This window comes from Empidonax traillii, unplaced genomic scaffold, assembly GCF_003031625.1.
Source record: "Empidonax traillii isolate 1590-97213 ecotype Southwest subspecies unplaced genomic scaffold, ASM303162v1 scaffold24:size2376012, whole genome shotgun sequence".
Classification (NCBI taxonomy): Eukaryota; Metazoa; Chordata; class Aves; order Passeriformes; family Tyrannidae; genus Empidonax; species Empidonax traillii.
The window spans coordinates 1,269,908-1,289,923 of record NW_020955217.1 but is presented as its reverse complement, the minus strand read 5'-3'; the positions used below and the strand labels follow the sequence as shown (position 1 = coordinate 1,289,923).

General features: G+C 35.1%; 1 protein-coding gene across 5 annotated transcripts in view; it reads left to right on the top strand.

Moving 5' to 3' along the window:
• Nucleotides 1–19,992, top strand: part of ZDHHC14 (zinc finger DHHC-type containing 14) — a 97,620-nt gene extending 77,628 nt beyond the window's left edge. For 3 of the 5 annotated variants that reach the window (XM_027904898.1, XM_027904920.1, XM_027904887.1), the window contains 5 exons: nucleotides 2,336–2,384; nucleotides 7,046–7,148; nucleotides 8,830–8,939; nucleotides 11,313–11,415; nucleotides 19,106–19,992. In XM_027904898.1, the coding sequence (XP_027760699.1) occupies nucleotides 2,336–2,384; nucleotides 7,046–7,148; nucleotides 8,830–8,939; nucleotides 11,313–11,415; nucleotides 19,106–19,507 (767 nt within the window). In that variant the 3' untranslated portion in view covers nucleotides 19,508–19,992. The remainder of the gene's footprint in view (nucleotides 1–2,335; nucleotides 2,385–7,045; nucleotides 7,149–8,829; nucleotides 8,940–11,312; nucleotides 11,416–19,105) is intronic. The other 2 variants (XM_027904912.1, XM_027904905.1) reach the window with 1 other exon arrangement.
• The last annotated feature ends 24 nt before the right edge of the window (nucleotides 19,993–20,016 follow it).

The window sequence follows — 20,016 nt, the reverse complement described above, 5'->3', positions numbered from 1 at the left end:
ACATATTTTATTCACATATATACATACACACTTTTTTCATTAAGAAGCAGGAAGCATGTTTTTTTCTGCCATCGTATTTTGCTTGAGTTCAGTAATTGAAGACATTACTAGTCTGACAAGGTAAAGCTACTTTTGACAGTAGCCTACCTTCATTTCACAAGGACTGCAGTGCTTTTCTCTTTAGTTTTCAGCGTATGAATTACCAATATTATATTAAAATGTCATGTACTGTAAGTCAAGTAGGTTTATCTAGTGGATTTTAACTGTACAATGTCCATTTCTAACTCTAAGTATGATTTAGACAGAGACCAGAGTAATTAACTGTGCCTCTCTGGGGTCGGGAAGCATTTCAACATTGTGTAGGTGTTACAGATAATGTATAGTAAATGTTAAATGCTAAACTGTCTACCAGCTGCAAAATATTCTTGCTATAGAGGTTTATCTACCTTGGATGAGACAGCGAAAACCATCCTTAAATTCTAAAGTTTGGTCAGTCCTCAAAGGCAATGGGAGCAGGTATGAAATGCGATTAGTTCCTTGATGTTTGTTTGGTACACTGAGGCTTCAAGCCCAGGTTTCAAATTTGTCTTCTGTAGTCTTGACAGAGTCAAAAAAAGTTCTTTACAAATAAAGTTTTCTTATCACATTGATCACTCCATTCTCTGTACCTACTGTGCTTCTAGAAGTCCTCATATCTACCTCCCTCATAATTACTGTTCAACTATTTGTATTCTGTTTTTGCAGCCCTGTATTTCTTCAGCTGATGTTAACCATTTAGCAGGGTTCTCAGTTACTTAATCTGAACCTTTGCACTTGGCATAGACTTTTTGTTAGAGTGTCTGAAGAAAGTCTCAGTTTTTAGACATGAACTATGACCTTTCTACAGTGTTTCAAAGTCATACATGTATATTTTCATAAGACCTGACAAAATTATTTTATTGTAGTGCCCCTCGATTTGGACAGATTTTGAAACTTGTATATTTTTGTAATACATCTTGCAAACTGGCATTTTATAATTTTTGGGAGGCCTAAGTGGTGATATGGGATACACCTGAACTTTTGAGGCATACATTGGAAATTTGCTCTTGCTAGGATTAAGAGTATGTGTACATAATATTTTTGAAGATCATAAAACTCATTTTAAATCAGATATCAAAGGTATTGTCTTGCAAGGCTTTCTTCCATCTCACCAAGCTAAAAGCATTTTCAGTAGCAGTAGTGTCTGTCTTCAGAGTTACTCATCTCTATTTGAGGCATCAACTGTTTTTTGCAGTGAAGAACCCTCCCCTTCTGATGTTTTTATCGCACTGCTGAGATAAGTGTGACCAGCAGTAGGGCATAGAGATCACACCTACCTGCTGCCATTGCCATTAAGGAACCTAAAAAATAGTAACAAGGTAGGGGAAGTTTAATTAGTCTTGTACCTTGAGACTAAGAACCAGTTAGGAGAATCTGAAAAGGCTCAGAAATACAAGGTAAGTAACTTTACTTTTGTAATGGCGAACAGTAAATTGACCAGACAGGTCTAGAGAATATTCTTTTATTCTCCCCGTACAAGCCTTCAGATTAATTTACCTAAGTGGAAAATCTTTCTGCAGGGAGGACTTTCAACATGATGCATTTAAATCAGTTACAGTAGACAGAAAGATTCAAACTATGTGCTTACATTAGGTCACATTAAGTCAGTTTCTACCAAAAATTCATTTGCTGCAACCAGAAAATTGTCAAATAACCCTTTTTGACTACTATCTCATGGTTATGGAACCCAAGTGCTTCTGAACTCTTCATGCTTTGCATCTCTAGTTGAATAGCTCATGCTTCTCTCTTTTCAGCTAGTAGATTGTGTTTTATTTTCCAAGAGGCAACGTAACCTAATAGAAAAATCTCCTGCATAGGTGCATAGGAGCAGGATTATAATCAAGAAAGTTTTGCTTCCAAAACAAAGGATGGCAAGCTGAGAAATCTGAGTTTAAAGGATAAATTTCTCGAGTCAAAAAGTTACTTTGAAAAATAGTATTTCAAAATACAACAAGAGGTTATAATTTTTTGTTTCCATTCTGAAAAGAACAGGGATAATTGGAAGTCTTGTTCATGGGAAAGTATGCGTGCAACAATTCGGTATGACTGAGAAAAATCCTGCAGATGTTAAACCTAATAACTTACCCAGGTTTTTCGCAATGTTGTTGCTGCTGTGCAACATATTCTCCAATTCATATTAGTAAATCTATTCTATGATTATTTGATTATCTTCAAATATTAATTGTTTTAAATGTAGTGAAAATAGCTTGTAGTCAATTTCTTACTCAACAGGTAATTTTGGGTTCTGTTTCTACAGGTTCTCAACAAACAGGGTTCCTCAATGCCCTGAAGGACAGTCCTGCAAGATATCCTTTCACTGAAACGAGTTGTATATTTGGTTGCAAAATAACATCTGAGATGTGGGTTTGCTTTTTTTTTTTTTTTTTTTTTTTTTTTTTTTTTTTTTTTTTTTTTTTTTTTTTTTTTTTTTTTTTTTTTTTTTTTTTTTTTTTTTTTTGCTATTGTTGGATATGTGATTTGGGACTTTATCAGGTAATGATTTCATCACTTCTTGCACAATAGGATTTCTTGCTCCATGTTGGAGGCAGGAAAGAGACTATAGCCCAGAGTGGTTTTTATTCATCTTTTGCAGAGCAGTAGTCTTGACAAAGATCTGTAGTTTCCATGTGTGATGAAATATGCTTCATATTTTGTGATGGATTTCATAAATATATCTTAGACTCTGCCCGTGCTGTGGTTTCACTTCAAATATTTAATAATTTTCATGCTTTTATGGCTGAAAGTATCCAAAATGGATGATTCTTTTCAGGATAGAAAAAGTAGATTTTGGAACAACTGAAGCCAAATGCTGCCCTTGAAGAGTTCAATTCCTGAAACTGTTCTTATGTTTCTAGAGTAGTCATTTTCAAATATTAACTTCTGTTAAGCTACAGAGCAGTATGTAAATTGCATACACAGGGACTATTATTGTTGTTCAGCCTGGAGAAAACAAGACTCTGGGGAGATCATTGTGGTCTGGCACTATATAAACAGGTCTCATAAGAAAAACAGACTTTTTACTAGGGCCTGTAGTGACAGGACAAGAGTCAGTGGTTTCAAACTGAAAGAGAGTAGTTTTAGATTGACCATAACGAAGACTGTTTTTGCAATAAAGGTGGTGAGACATGGGAACAGGTTCCTCAGAGATGATGTGGGTGCTCTGTCCCTGGAAGTGTTCAAGGCTGGGTTGGATGGGGTTTTGAGCAACCTGATCTAGTGAAAGGTGTCCCTGCCCATGACAGAGGGATTGGAACTGCATGATCTTTAAAGTCCCTTCCAACCCAAGCCATTCTGTAATTCTATTTTGTACATGCTCCATATGCAATTTGTCTCTTCATAAGAGCTTTCTGTGTATTTTCTAGTCAGTGAGAATGGAGTCAGAAAGCAGCTAATATAATGAAAAAAGGGGAAGCTGACATAACTACTGGTAATTTCTTTCTTACAGTTCTGTACAGACCTGTTCCTTATGTATATATTTTGAATGGTTTGTGCCTGAATAAACACTTTTCACTTCTCACAGAGATACTATAAAAAGAATTCTTTCCCTTTTGTCCATTGTGCCTCACACAGTTTGCTTTTCCACAAAGGAGTAGGAAGAGTCCTTCAGAGTTGTGCATAGAGACCTCCTTCTCTAGATAGTTTTCCCAAGAGTCAAATTCTGCAGATACCATTTTTTTTTGTCTTTTTATTCATCAGGTAGAGTTACTGAGCTGTAAACTCCCTTTCTAAACAAAGCCATTGTTCAGATTTTTTTGAACAAATAATTTTACAAAGCAGAAACAAACTTTTCTAAGTAGCATAACGATAGTTTCCAAATAAGATAATTACAGTCATTTTTTACAAAAGACGATTCTTTCAAACTATTTCCAAACTGAGAATAGCTTTCAGTTGTCTTTAAATCAAAAGGTGATTGCTTATGCACTTGAGGATTTTTTGTACAGGAACAATGGGCTATTAATTCATAATTTATGTTCAGAGATGTGCTACTTTGAATGGCTCAGTAGTGCATCTTCTAGAAATGCCTGGTTTGACAGTGATATGATGAACAATTTAATACCTTGGTTACAATTAACAACAGTAAAAAATTAAATTGTCCAAATAGTATCAGGAATGCTGCTTTGGAACCGGTCAATTTAGGCACAGAGAAAATTGCCATTTCTATCTTGCTAACAACCCTGTGTGAGATACCATATTACGCTAGAAAGATAATTATACTATAATATGCTAGTAAGCTTTTACTTTATATTGAGAATATATTGCTTTTTTGTGTTTCTCTTTAATTAATGGACTCATGTTATTTAACATAAACCACGTGTTGTTCTAGAGGTCTTTTTGGATCTTGGTGTGGGGAACTGAAAAGTGTCACTTCGTGTAGTGTTTGAAGTGAAAGAAATTCCCTTTTTTGTCAGAAGGAATTACTTTGGGGAGGAGAAATACATTTTTCAGTACCCTTTTGAGTGTAATTTTGGGGAGGAACATTCTGTTAGTGGTGTGTTCAGATTGCAGGGAGCCCTTTTTTCTCTAAGCTTCTTATTATCTGACCAGGTGAATCTTCTTCCTGGTGTGTAGATTCTATCCAACAGTGCTTATCTACAGCCTTCTGTACTGCTTCTACCCTCTCAAAGCCCCGTTTGTATTGTGCATAATATTTTGGCCTGTTTCCTTCTTTTACACTTTCTGGAACCCTCTGCCAACAGTCCACTTCCTTATCCGTTCTTCCTTGTACTCCTCACTTTAGCTGTGCCATTAAACAGTCAACTGAGTCAGAGTTCCTGTCTTGTGTTGGTTTGACTTCACATAGTTTGAGGAGGAGATGAGAGGGAAAGAGTAGTGAACATGCTACTCAGCAATGAACTTTGGTCATCCTGCTGCTTTTGGAGAAAATTTGCTCAAATACAAATGTCTGTTTTCTGGCTTTAAACCACTCTGATTGGAATAGGTTGTAGGGAAAGTTACACCAGCACTTGAGGTGTTTCCCAGTTCATTAGGGTAGAGCAGCTCTGCAGTACAAAACTATGTGCTGTTAACTAATATTAGGATTTTTCATTTAAATACTTACGTCCATCCATGCATTTTCCAGTCTGTGTCTCTGTGTAATGGTGAGAAGCTGACGTGTTTCTCTTCCATTGGTACATTCAGGATGTTTATTCTGTGTTTTAAGGCTATGTCCTTGTTTTGGAAAATTTTGAGTTGACATTGTCTTGGAAAGTGACTTTATACTAAAGGTTGATGTCGTTAATATACAGATTATTTTTAGCTTCTTCCCGTCATCTTGTTCCTACTGATTAATTTTATCTATACCTCTAGGAACCAAAGCCCTTTCTGCTGTTGATTTGTGTTCCCTAAAAAAACCCGAAAACCTGTTGAAGTGTTGCAGAAAATAGCATTCTCAAAGCAGATGTGTTCTGAGTTCGTGCCTATGTTGTGTAAATAAAAATATATATAAATAAAAAACTATAACAGGAAGCTTTCTATAGAAAGTTCCTCCTTATGTTTGCTTATATCAAGTTTAGAAGCAACCTTATTGTCTTATTACTGAGACAATGATTCCTTTAAAGGAATTATATAAACTCTAGTAAGTATGCAGTGTTGAGTGCTGACTGATTTTCCTAGTATACCAATCTCACTTTTAAAGCCTAGCTACTTCTTTATGGGTATAACGTTTGGGTTATACAGTTTATAATGAGTAAAAATACAGGTAGTTTGAAAAGTTGTAGTGATGTACATAGATGTGCATGTGCACACCTTTGCTGCTCTCTTGAGGTGAGGGTGCTCTTGCTCTTGTACATGTACCTGTGCTGCTCCCTATAACTCACAAGTGAGAACACCCAGGAGCTCACATTCCTGTACCTCAGGTGCAAGTCCCTATATGTTGCACCTCATGCTGACAGGATCTGGTGTTTGGATGCTGATTACTCAGTGTTTGACAGGGATGGTGCCACGTCTGGGCTTGACAGATGCCAGCAACTTTACTTGTGGCTGTACCAAACCAGGTCTTGACTGCTGCTGTTCCCACTTCTGTGGGAACAGAAGTTATCTTTCTGCCATTTTATGTGATTTGCTTATAAATCAGACTTGATATCTTCATTAAAAAGGCTACTTGTATTTCCTCAACTAGTGTTTAGTAACAGCGCAGTGAGTTGGGAGTTGAGAGGCTTCCTCTTTAACATAAGTTTTGGGTGAATGCTGCTGAGTTTTGAATATTCAATGCCACCCCACATATTTAGACTCGCATATTTAATTGAAGTTGCTTTCCAGGCCGTTTCTAGGGCATCTCCACCGTTAACACAGAATATATCCAGTTATGAGAGGGACTTGAAAGAGCAGGTGGACTTTGTACTTTATTTGGACTAGTGCACTTCAATGCTAGTGTTAGGATGCCTATCAGCATCTTAATTTCAGTAACAGAAGAAAAACAGGAGAGTCTAGCAGTTAGAACATATGACTGAGAGGCAGTTTACTCAGTTGTTTTTGCCGTACTTATGAGCAGAGATCTAGAACCCTTAGTCCTGGCTCAAGACTCACGCTGTACAATAAGTATTTGTACAAACATATCTCTTCAGTTTTTGGTGTTCAGCTAGCCTTGGATTACCTCTCTTGTCTTTGATCTTCCCCTCACCCCATCAAAACTGTTATTTACTGTTACTTGTCAATTTGCCTGTCTTAATACGAGTGAGATGACTCTTACAGGATGAACATGAAGATTTGAATTTCAGCCATTAAGATCAGTAGTTTCTAGCCCTTTTCAATCTGCAAACCCTTAAATATTTGCTGTTGTACTATTCAGTGGTCAATACAATGAAGACTACTGACAGTAGTCTTGCTTTTCTGAGTTTAATTTTTACCGACCCCTTTGACGTACCCCAGAGATCTAAAGGGACTACCTGGAATTTTGTGATTTTTAACTACTTTTTTATTGTTTGGGGTTTTTTTTCCACTTGCATATATTTCCTTGACTTTCAATTACTGTGCTGGAAGCTGTGGTGTGTTTTTTCTCAGTATGGTCCATTGTTGGCCTCTCAGGTTTTCATACATATTTGATCAGCTCCAATCAAACAACAAATGAAGATGTAAGTTCATAGTTTATTTCTAAATGGTAGCTAGGAGGTTTTTCTCAAGTCACACCTGTTGCATCAATTTGTGAATGCCTCATTAGGAAAGAAGACAATAACATGGTTGTGCTTGATTCAAAAGATCAGATAAAATCTTTTTGACTATATTTGCCGTGGCTTGAAAATATGCTGGTTTATAGACATAGTATGTTCCTTATGGTTTATACGTACGGGACCTCTATGTTGAAATAGGAAAATACAGAATAGAGGATACAAAGAAAAAAGTATATTTTATACACTAGTGAATTAATAAATGTACAATAAGTATTTGTACAAACATATTTCAGTATCTGTTTTTAATTGAAAGTTCTAAACATTATTTGACTCAAAAATTGATTACTATGAAAATTGAAAAGTGTGTTGAATCCTATAAACAAAAATTTCACCCTTTATTTTATTTTACCTTTGAAATTTTTTTGCCAGTCTGAGGTCTAAAACCTCAGAGTAAGGAGTAAGGAAAGGAGTATATAATTAATTTAAAGGTCAACATTCTTATTTCTACAGTCTTCTATTTTTCATGTAGGTTTCCAGTTTTGGTGTGCAATTATGTTTAACTGTGAGTGAATTCTTCATGTGTCCTCCCCTAACTAAAAGGAAAAATACAATATTAATGATAGGAAAAAATAAAATTAGCTAGGGAGCTAATGGTATAGAAAGCTTGTTGGAAATTTAGTAAGTGATCTAATGAAGTACTGCAAACTTTAAGTTACTTTGCTGTAATTTTCTGTTGTACCTTTTTCATAGGTATCTGGCAGATATAAAAGTAGCATCTTTGAGACTCTCAACACATGTTTTGTCATTGTTTAAGGTCACTGTTAAAATAGTAAACTTTACAATCGATACAATCAACCAGAAAAAAGCTTCCCAAGCAAGCTCAGAAGGAATTGTGCCTCAGCATCAAGTATCAGAGCAAGTAGCCTGACTTGGAAGAAAGCTACATTGTTAGTAAGACAGATGCAATACTCTGGTATTCCTCAATTATTAGATTTAGGCCAACATTGTCTCTCTACATGAATTTGATGTGCTTCCACTATCCCCACTTCACTCAAATAAATGTCTGGTTTGGATTGTTGAAAGACAGATAGCAGGGATCTACAGCAGTGGAACATGTCTGAATTTCAAGTAAACTATTCAGTAGTTTCATTTAAAACATATATCCCCAACTGAATACCACAAAACATTTTACTCAGGCTCACAAATATCTTACAAACAGAAAAGCTAAATAGCTAAGGAAAAATGTAATATGCAGTAAAATGTGGTAATGGCTGCAGATACTTCACAATATTTTAGATCCATTTGTGAACTGTAGGGAAGATAATGTCATGTGCTATGTCATATTATTTGTAAAATTAAACTTAGACCATTAGGTTTAGATGATGAAATTCTTACTGTCAGTATATTGATTCTGTGAAATTTTGGGTTGTCTAAATCTCTGGAGGTAAAGCATGTGCTCACTCATGAGATTGTAGGGTCCAGCCTTGTATAACAGCCCAAAGCTCTAAGTTGTTTGGAAGGTGTCATCACGGGTTTTCCGTGGTCTGCTTCTGCAAGTAGCATGTTGCTGCTATGGTAACCTGATTTGTCCCAACCATTTTCTATGTTGTATTATATGTGATGTATATTGTTCATATCTCTTCAGATTAAAGGATCATGGTCAAATAAAAGAGGTAAAGAAAACTATAATCCCTACAGTTATGGCAACATCTTTACTAATTGCTGTGCTGCGCTCTGTGGGCCCCTCTCTCCAAGGTAAGAGTATCAAAAGCATTGTTAACATAAACAGAGCCGCCTGAGTATTGATGAAAAAATTATTCTTTGCGAGTGCCTGAGTTTATTCAATAAAACTAAAGTTTTGGATTAGTGTCCATTAGAAGCTTTAATTAGGTTTTTCTTCAGTAGTAAAGAGATAAGTTGGTAAACTGGTTAAACTAAATTAGTGATCAAGTGCTCTAAAATGTATTTAAGATGACATCTGAAATGAAAATAAACTTATTTGTTGTTTGAACTTTTGCCACTGCAGTTAATAACTTACAGCAGTGAAAGATTTCTAGTAGTTAGCTGTTGCATGAAGGGCAACTTGAAATTTTATTAAACTCTTACATATGTAACAAATGTTTTTCATAAGTTTAGGAGAGTTTATGAACCTTTAATCTAGAGCAGCTTGATAATTGTTCATTTTTGAACCATTTTATTTAAATGGACAGTATTTTTTTTTATTTAATACTATTAACATACATACATTAAGTTGAATTTGGTAGTCTTGCACCAAAGCAATTCCAAAGAAAGCACAATGGATTGAGTTTTGCTGCATACATTTTCACTTTTGGAATCCAAAATGCTTGTGTATGTAAGATTGGAGATGTTTTTTTCAGCTTGAGGAAAATGGTGTACTGAGCTGAGACTAGAAAAATAAAACTGCCAGCTGAAAAGACTTAATTCTTTTCTTATTCCAGTGCTCAATGAGTAGATAGTTCATGCACTACATATGCAGTAGAGGCCCAGTTTCACTGTAGAGACTAGCTGAGATCTTGTACATTATTTTTGTGACATACTCATCAGTTGATATGTTTTGCTTTCTCTGGAATTATATAGTGATGAATCTGAACTATCAAGAAGGAAGAAAGTAAATGGCTCTATGGTCCAATGGTCAAGGTGTTTAATTGGAAGTGGGATTTTCTAGCTTCGATATCAGGAGTATCAGAGGTGGTTTTTCCATGAGCAGTCAAAGGTCAACAGAAGAGACTGATGTCTTTTCCTAAATTAGAGACACCTGGATAAAGATTTCCACATACTGAGTTAACACTGGTGAGAAAGAGTAGCCGTATCTCTGCTTCCTACCTGCATGGATGCTGCCTGAAGCCAGCCCTTTAATTTTGCCATTTTGCTTTTCTTAAAAGTATGTGACATAAAAGCTTACTGGCACTCTTCAAATTCTTTTGACTCCAAATGGAAATCTTTATTACATCATGTTTCTCAGTATTTGAAATAGCATCTTAAACTGATACAAGTATCAGCACACAATTAGACCAGACTGGCATTGGCTCCTGTGTTTTAACAGACTTTGTACATTTTTTCCTAGACTCCGTGCACCAACAGTACTTATTTAGGTGTCAAAGTATATGTAGAGGTTCTTCAGGGAGATATTTTGTGACCAAGGATAAGAATTTACTGACTGTAAAATGTAAATTGTAACCTTGTTTTTTTACTTTTAATCTCAGCTGTGTCTCAAGTCACTAAATATTAATTTTTCCCTTAAATTCTGGAAAAGTGGCTTACCAGCAATTACAATTCAAAAGTTCAAGTGCCTTTGAGAGTGGAATGCAGGTAGAGACAATCTGTAAATAATCAAAACTTTTCTCACTTCTGTTAAAGATGGTTTCTCATTTTTAAACCTATGCTAGCAAATTCAGAATGCATTTTACATGTCATCAACAATTACTTTCAATTCTTAATTTGATCCATAGCTGTCAGCATAGGTCTAACCAGTTTTCTGATATAATAAATTATATAACATTTTTAAGCATCTTTAACCTTTAACTAGGCCACATTATTCCATTCTATTTATTTTTTTATAATCTTATATAGATTTTTACTTATTTTTAGTAATTTCTTCACAAAGCATTTTCTTAGATGCAAATATGTAATTTTATGAGTGCATCACTTTGGTAAGCACAGTGGAGCATAAGTGGTGCCAAGTATGAAGCACCTGGCGAGTAAGTTGTCTGTCTGAACAAAAGTTCATCTTTCTTTCTTTCTTGGTAATTTTTGTGACTAAGTAGTTTTAATTTAGATGTGAAAACTGGCAAAAAACCCAACCTTCAAAAGAGATACTGAATCAAAGTGCCCTAATGAGTTTTGTAATTTGTTTTCACATCTGTGGTTTAAAGTTCTTTGGTTTTGTGGTATCTGCTGGTAAGCTTGTAAATCTACTGTCTGTGATAAAAATCCAGCAAAGTAGTAGTGTGTATGACTATGTGATAGGCAGTATCCCAAGGAAAAAGTAAGTACAAATGAAGTCTTTTACTTCAATTGAGTAAAAGGGGACATTCTTTTTATTGAGAGGAAGTAGTTATTGATCAGAAATATTTCTAACACTTTTTCTTTATTGTGATTATTCTGTAGCTTAATTGACAGAAGAGGATTTATACAACCAGATACACCGCAATTAGCAGGACCATCAAATGGAATTACAATGTACGGGGCCACACAATCTCAGAGCAACATGGTAGGGATCATCCCATAGTGTTGTTCATCAAGATTCCTGTGAATGTTTTCCTTCTCCACTTTCATGTGAACTAATCAAGTAATAACTAACTGGATACAGCTGACACACTGGGTGGAATGACTTGTTTATTAACAGTAAAGAAAAAAAACAAATTCCAAGGCTCTTTTTAATGTATGTTTCACACAGTGTAACAGTTATGGCTCATGGATTCTAAAAAAAAAAAAAAAAAAAAAGCTTTTCTACACTTGATTTATTGAATATACTGGCATTTTGACTTTTACTGTTGAGACCTGCTGTGTTTTCAAGTGGAATATTCAAGTATCATGGACTTGCTCTGGTTCATCATTTTCCAGCTAATTATTATTTCGTATGGCACTTTCTTCATACTCTGTTTCCTTCCTTGCTTGTACACTGCGGTTTTGCATAGACTAATGTATTTTAAAAAGCAAAGATGAACAAAGAGAAGTTTCTAGGGGAGGAGTATTTTGAAGAAAGAGCAGGAGGACACTGAACTTGCAATGAACAAAAAATGGCAACTGGATTGTTACAACAAAAGCTTTTAAACACCTTTGAAACTGTGCCAATAGTTTTTACTTTTTTTTTTGCTGGTAGCATTGGCTATCATAATGGAAGATAGGATTTTCAGTGCCAAGAAGAAGAGAATAACTGGAAAGATCTTTTTCCAAAGGCAAGCATCTTTCATATGTGCCTGTTTCTGAATTGTTATCCACATATCTTCATATAATGTGGGTTCTAAGACTTTGTCCAAGATGTCATGAGTTATGGACACACTCCCTCTGCCAAAAAAGAGGAAGCCGCAAGGCCTTCTGACATAATTCAGCTTTTCTTTTGAACAAAAGAAGAAAAGACTCTCTCTTCTCAGCCAGATTAGTTTTTGTGTCACTGATAAACTCATATAAAAAATTTGGTTTAGTTCCAAAGCTGGTTTTACATATTATTTTGAGGATTAAATAGGTTTTTTAGTCTCCTTAATAAGAAAAGGTATTAGAGGCACAGTGTTAAGTCTGGATCTTCTGTGAGGTGCAGTTGAGCAGAACAAGGTAATGCTCCATGCAAATTATCAAAATAATATAACTCTGAAGAGAGAAAAGGGTGTTAAAAAAAAAAAGGGGGAAAGCAAACCTTAGAAATGGGCTGAGGTCTTTCAGGGATTACCTAAACTTTCTTACTCTGTCAAGGCTTCTTATTTGTGAGGATCATAAACCCAAGTATGTCCCTGGTATTAAATTACCTTGTCATTATAAGAATTATACTTGCATTGTAAGAAGACGCTATCATTATTCTTAGATATTAATGAGAAAATCTTGTGCTAGTTTGATAGAAAATTGACTAAGTTTGTCTCTAGGAATGGACAAATCTGTTATGGTATTACTTCAAATCAAACAGGTAGCTGTTAGGATTTTAAAGTGTAATACCTATAATTACGCAAATTCTTCAAGGACTTCAACTTCTTTTATCCTAGAACACCGCACCACGTCAGTTGAGACAGGCTTAGGTTCTTTAATAGTTATCAAAGTCACTAGGAGATGTCTAGATTTCATTCCTGAAAATGATCTCTTGGAAAAAGCTTGAAAAATGTAATATGTCAAGTTTGATTTGAAGGAATATCTTTTAAGACTGTAGTGCCATTTTTCTCATTATTCCTGGTCTGTGTCCAGGACCAGTTGGTTTCTAGTGGCCGCTTGCTATCAGGATTAAAATTTCTCCCTTCAATTTTGTTGCAAACTGTTAAAGACATGCTTAGTTTACCAGTCTCTAACACTGTTTTCTCTTCCTTATTGAAGGGGATGGGTCTAGTACTGCCACTAAAATTGTATTATTATGATTTTAGATAAGGGCAGACAAAGTAAAATTCCTTGACTGGAAAGAGCATGTGTAGATCATAGTCTGAGACCATAAATACTTTCTAAATGGCAGAGGTTTAGCCATTTATACATCTTCAGAGATATTTACACACTATTTTATCAAGCTTAATGCTTTTGCGTACAAGAAATAATTTATTAAAAATCTGAAGTGTGTTTCAGTACACCTTTATGGTGTGTCTCCAGTTTTATTCCAGAATGCATTGCATCTTCTTATCTCAGCATTGAATCCTAATGTCTAGATGTTATACTGCTTAATCCACATAGCGTGCTAAAATGTCTATCCTGACATTGATATTAAATAAAGATTTTAATGAGCATATTCTCTCACAATTGTCTTCTCTTATTCCTTCCCTCTTTCATTTCCTTCTCTTCCCTCAAGTCTTTTACTCGGTGACTTGTGTCTATCTAAATAGAATTATTGTGCCTCACCCAACTAGCCTCTTGTCCCTCTTTAAATCTCCGAGTTGCTTAGTATTATATTCTCTTTTCATGTATTTTGATAAGTCTTTTAGCATAGCATCATTTTTGCATTTAAGCTCAACATAAATATCAGGTTAAGTATAAAGTTGCCAGACGCTTGTTTTCAGTGCAATATATTATCTGTTATTCTTTATACCATTTGTGGGGCACTATTTTTGTATTTAACAAGTTTTGTGGTAATTTTGCCTCCAAGACTTTGAATATTTCATATAGGATCTACCCTTCTCGTGATAGTGACCTAGTTTGTCACAATCTCAAAAAGTCAATTATTGCTAAAATCACTGCACTGTGATTTTATTTTTTTTTTATAGATCTTTATAGAAGAGATTTTTCTCATGTTCTGTCCTTAATATCTCCCTTATTTTACTGAAAGCTGAAGTTGTATTTACTTTTATAAAGGCTGGAAGCACATACCATTATTATTTTGCTGGTACATTCCAAATGTTTTTAATTACTTTTCCAATTTAATTTGAAAATAATCTGGTAAATTGATTAGTCAACTTCTTAATATCCTTATCCCCATGACAGGCATGGACGCTTGGAGGTCATAATCCATACATCTGGTTATTTCCAAAGTGTTTCCTTATTGCATTTTATTGCTGATTATTTTTGCAACCTTGTCATTAGTTGGATTGCCCAAGTAGATTTCTTATTCTTAAATATTCATATTCTTTTTGTATGAAGGACAGTATCTCATCCATTATGAAATAAGAATTTTCTCTGTAATTTATTCTTTCTCTTTCATTTTAAAGTTTATTTTGTGTTCTGAAAGAAGTTCTAATTTCACCATAAACCCATCAGCTACCATTTTTTGGGTCTGCACTACTATAGTGCTTAGCTTTCCCTTAAAAGCCTGAGCTGATCCTTGGGGTTTGATACAGGGTATTTTATTCTTTCGTATTCCATTAAGAGGAAGCACAGACTATCTCACTTCATTTTTTTTGTTGTTGTTTTGTGGGTTTGTGTGGGGGGAGGTTTTTTGGTTTTTGTTTTTGTGGGCTTTTTTGTTTGTTTCTTTGTTTTTTTGAGGAATCAATTTGGTTTATATTTCCTATGATGTCTCTAGGAATTCTCTAATGCCTTATAAAGTGATAGACTTTGCTCCTTTCTGACTTTGTGTCAGGACAGGTTTATTTCCTTGTTTTTAAGAAATTCACTTGTACTCCTGCATTCCTAGGCATCTCTTCTTCAGTGCTTAGGTAGTTCCTTGTGTGCCAAATTCCCTTATTTCTAGTTCTCTGTTTCCTTTCTTGGATACAAATTCTTTAGAGCTTTTTCTTACTTATATGTACCACTAAAAATTGCAGGAGCCATAGTGCGTGTGCAACATTTGTTACCAGTGAGGTACCCAGGAAAGTCCTCTCTCAGGTGTTCACATAAGTATTATTATCATTCATCTGGAAACAGATCCAGCTGCACCAGGCAACAGTAACTCTGACTGTCCTAGTGTACTTTTTCCCTTGATTTTCATATTTTCATTGTTAGTGGTAAGTATTTCTGTTATGACAGTAACAGGATTGGCAAGGACGGGGGTCCAATATTACTGGGAGTTTTACAAGTGTGTTTGCTTGTATATTTACTGATGTCCTTCCCAAATGCCTGAAACAGAAGTCAACATCACTACAGTCAAGGTTTTTCATTAAAGCATTTTACTTCCCAGTTAAAATGGTTTAAGGGCACATGCAAGTAAATCAACTTCAGCATTTTGCGTTGGGTTGGGATACGTTTTAGGAGCAATTCTTTTGATAGTGCGTGTTTACTGCAGTTTTATTCATATCCCAGAGCAGTGTCAGAGCACATAAACTAGATTTATTTTCTCTCTTCCTCGTGCATTGTACTACTTGATAGTGGAGCCATTTACTGGGTGGGGTTTGTGGCTCAGTTCTTGCACAGTACCCACAGTACGCTGATTTTGATTGTGAAATCCTGCACCTGTTGGGAACAGTTATACAGCTCCATCCCTCACTTTTTATCCATCTACTGTATCTACCTAGTATGGTATTTCAGCATCCTTCCTGTTACTTCATAGCACTGTCAGCCTCCTCTGAACTTCTTATTGTTTGCACTTTTTTCAGAGATGCTGAGATAATTCAACCTCCTTTTCTCCATCTTTTGAGAACTTTAACAATTCTTGAATGTTACTAGTCTTTAGAAAAATTTTTAAAAAGTTTATTTAAAATTTAAAGTAAATGATCTGTTATTATTTAGAAATAAACACATTTAGAAATGTGAAAAATCTATTGCCATGTACAACAACTATGTTATCAAGTATTTTCTGTGTAGCTTAGAAAAGAAACAGATTTTCTTCATTAAAAAATGTGTTTCTTTAGTTGTTTGTATTTATTATTTGTGAAATAAACACAGAATTCTAGGTTTTGTCTAATTTGCTTTAATTTGTGCCTTTTTATGTGAAAATAAATACAGAGATGCCTAAAAATTTCTATACATGTATGTAGTTGAACTTTGGTACTGGTAGAACTTACTGGACTTGTTTTGCCTTCAGAATCTTCTGTTCCTCTTGAAACAGTGGAAAATAAAGTCAGGTCTGAAGTAAGAAGGTACTAATAGAATAATTTTGACTGTAGACTTTTAGTTATTTAGATTTCAGTGCTTGGGTTCCTTTTTGTTATAGTGATAGAGTTTTTTATTTCATTTGAAATTCTGGTGTTGAATAATTCATGTGATTAGTAGCAGTAAAAGCTTCTGGCCCTAAATTTCATTCAGTCAAGAGTGAAATATGGAGTTGAGGAAAACCTACCATGTCAGCCCTATAAACAAATCTGATTTCCTTGTTAAGTTTTGTGTTGGCTGTTTAGACTTAAGAATAGTCTATCTGTATAGTATGTGTTTTTATCAGATTTTTTTGAGGGCTTCATTGAGAACATATACTTTCTCTAGTTTAAACTTTGCCCTAGTTCACTTTTGAAAGCTGTTTACAGCCTGTGTTTTCCCAAAGATTTTGTGCTGCTCTCCATTAAACAGAACAAGAAAAGGAAAACCTGAAATGTGTCTAAATGAAAAGAGAGGCTTTAGGGAAATGACAAGGACATGGAAAATGAAGAGAAATACAGCACCTGAAGAAGTTTATAACGTGATTTAATGGAGCTTTATAAGGCTACTTTATCTTTTCCAGTAGTGATTCAATTGAAATGCAGTAGAGTTCTGTAAGAAAATGAATTCAGACTATACAATGAGTTCAACTAAATTACCTTCAGCTAATTTAAAGGGGTGTACTTGTATTACTTGTATTGCCTGGAACACATTATTGATTGCTTTTAGAAGATCAGAGCTGAAAGTTCACTAAAGCAGTAAGTCAGTTGCTAATGTTATTTGTTTTCAGTGTACCCCAGTGATTATAGGCATTCCTTTGTTATTTAATATGCATTTTGGCTGCTGCTTTTCAGAGAAGATAGGTTTTGTTGGTCTTTTGAAGTTTGAAGTTTCAGTTAAAATATTTTTAAGGTCTACATAGTAAGGTTAGTTGAAGGGGCTATAGTTTAATTGAAGTAAGCAGGTGTGAATAACAGAATGTTAATCAAGAATGAATTATTCACACTGAATTGCTAATTGAAAACATGTCTTTAATATGTGCTGACAGTTTTCTTCTTAGTAACTTAAGCAAGATTTTGTCTTTAAGCCTGTGAGTAATCCCTCTGAAATTATAAGGGGACCACTTCAATTGTTTGGCTGGGGCTGTTCATCATTTGGGGGTGGGTGGGTGGGGAAATTGCTTACAATTTGTGTGAACTCAATTCATGTAATAGGAAGTCTTTCTGAAAGCAGAAATGTTGGAAATATGTAATTGAGTAAGGATTGGACTTCTGCCTATCAAAAAATAGTTGGTCTGGAAGTCCTAAACCACTTAGACATGTTTTAAATACTACCTATCTACTATGACAAATATTCTGCCTGCACACTTTCTGAATGTAACGTGTGAGCATCCATCAAGCTATTCAGTGGTGAAATTGGAGAACCTGAAAATATCAGAGGAACCATTCTTAGTCATGGTTTTCATTATATGGTGAAGGAAGCAAAAGTCTTTCCGTGAGTTTTCATAGGGTGTATTACAGTGGCTTATTAAACTGAAATGGGCATTTTAGGGAATTGCTATGATGTTAGTAGCAATGGTTATGATCCATAATATCGGAAAAGATGATGTATTTGTAACATCTAGTAATCTGATGTAGATCAAAGAAGTAGTCATAAAGCAGAACATACTGCTTTAACAGAATACTTGAAATAACAGCTGTGAATAGGCCTATCTTACCTCTGGATGTATCTTTTATTTTGCTTGCTTGCTTCCAAATGTTCCTCATTGCATTGGCTTTATAGTTTTATTTATTGATTGTAGTATTTTTCTTACACAGCAGAACAGTCTTATGTCAAATAAATCTAACAAGGTTTTGAAAATCTGCAGATTAAATATATTTTTTCCTTAGAAGTTCTCAAAAATCTTACCAATTTGCATTACAGAAAATTTGGCAGTAGGTGTACTACCCACTTAGCTAGCTGGACATTACTGAAACACCTACCTGTCTTGTCATCTCAAGAAATAAGTGATAATTTTGTATAAGCAGTTCTTAGGAATGGTGTAGGGCCAAAAGCATTTCTGGTAGTAGTCACTCCAGCTTAACTGAATTTATATAACACTGAATTTCACTTGTTTTTGAGACAGTACTTGCCAGGAAACTTGTGTTGTACTTTGATTGTTCACATTGTCAAGATTAGTCAAGAAACTGCCTAAAAAATCTTTAAGGTTAATCTCAAATCTCTGTGTCTGCAGTGCTGCCTGATTTCTACACATCCTCTAGAATACAGGGTGTAGTATATTTTTTAGAATGTATATATCATGTATTAAAAGTAATTTAAGAAAAAATTTTTACTCATAAGGGCTGTATTGCCAACTATATTTTTATCAGATCACCTGCGTCAAAGGAATTCTTGTTCTGGAAACATTCTGTAGTAGCTTAATTCCTACATGTGAAGATCAGTTAAAAGAAGAAAATTGCCTAGTTTTTGAACTTAAAGGTGATGCTTAGATCTATTTTAAAGGCTACTGAAGCCCTTAAGTGAGCACAGTAAATATTTTTCATAATTTACTTCGATAATAATCCAAAGCATTGGCTCAGTTATGCATGCCTTTCTTTTTTTTCCTGGGCAGCATGCGATGGGATTTTTGGGTGGCTAACCATGGAATGATACTAATGGCTTTCTTTTTTTCTCTTCACATCCCATTCTTTTCCATACCTTTTTGTCCATATTCTCCCATTTTTTTTCTCTGTTTTGTTTACGTTGTATGATTTTGACACCCTTCCATTCTACAGTGTGACCAAGATCAGTGCATTCAGAGCACCAAATTCGTTTTGCAGGCTGCTGCCACCCCTCTACTACAGAGTGAGCCAAGCATAACTAGTGAAGAGCTACCTTTACCAGGAAAGACTTCTATCAGTGGGCCTTGTGCAGCTCTAACTCTAGGGCAACCGACACCGCCATCTTCTATGCCAAATCTCACATCAGATTCAGGTTTGACAGACATCATACCATTAAAAGATGAACATGAAGGTCATCAGTTTCTCACTCCTGAAGAAGCTCCATCACCCCCTGGGATGCTGCCAAGTGGAAGTCCTATCACACACAGCCATACAATGCACGTCCTGAGTCTAGCCAGCCAGGATTCATTGCATGAAGACTCAGTACGTGGTCTTGTGAAGCTCAGCTCAGTTTGAACAGCTTTTTTGAACATCACACCATTTCCTGGTGTCTATACAAATCTCTACTTAACAGGAAGGACACTTCAGTACCACTGTAAGACTTCGTAACATGCTTGTAATGGAAACTATATCGCATAGTGGAGTCTACTAAAAAGACAAGTTATTTTTCAATGGAGCTATGGCATCTTTTTGAACAGGTTGTCAATGGTTGTGCTTTGATGGTGACTGCATTTTATTTTTAAATAAAACCAGAAAAGGTCAATAATCTTGTTTCCTGAAGCCTTGGTACACCAAGTTGGAAGTCTGCCTGTAACAAACACCATGTACAGTACAAAAGAGAGAGATTCTTGGATGTAAGTGTCATGCTCTGTGTTCTATGCTCTTGTAATACACACTTATTAAGGCTTACCACACCTGTGGCCAGAATGATCTGCACTTACATGTTATGCTACCAATATTTGAGAATAGAAAACTACCATTCCATTTGTTAATACAAAAAAAAAAAAAAAAAAAAAAAAAAAAAA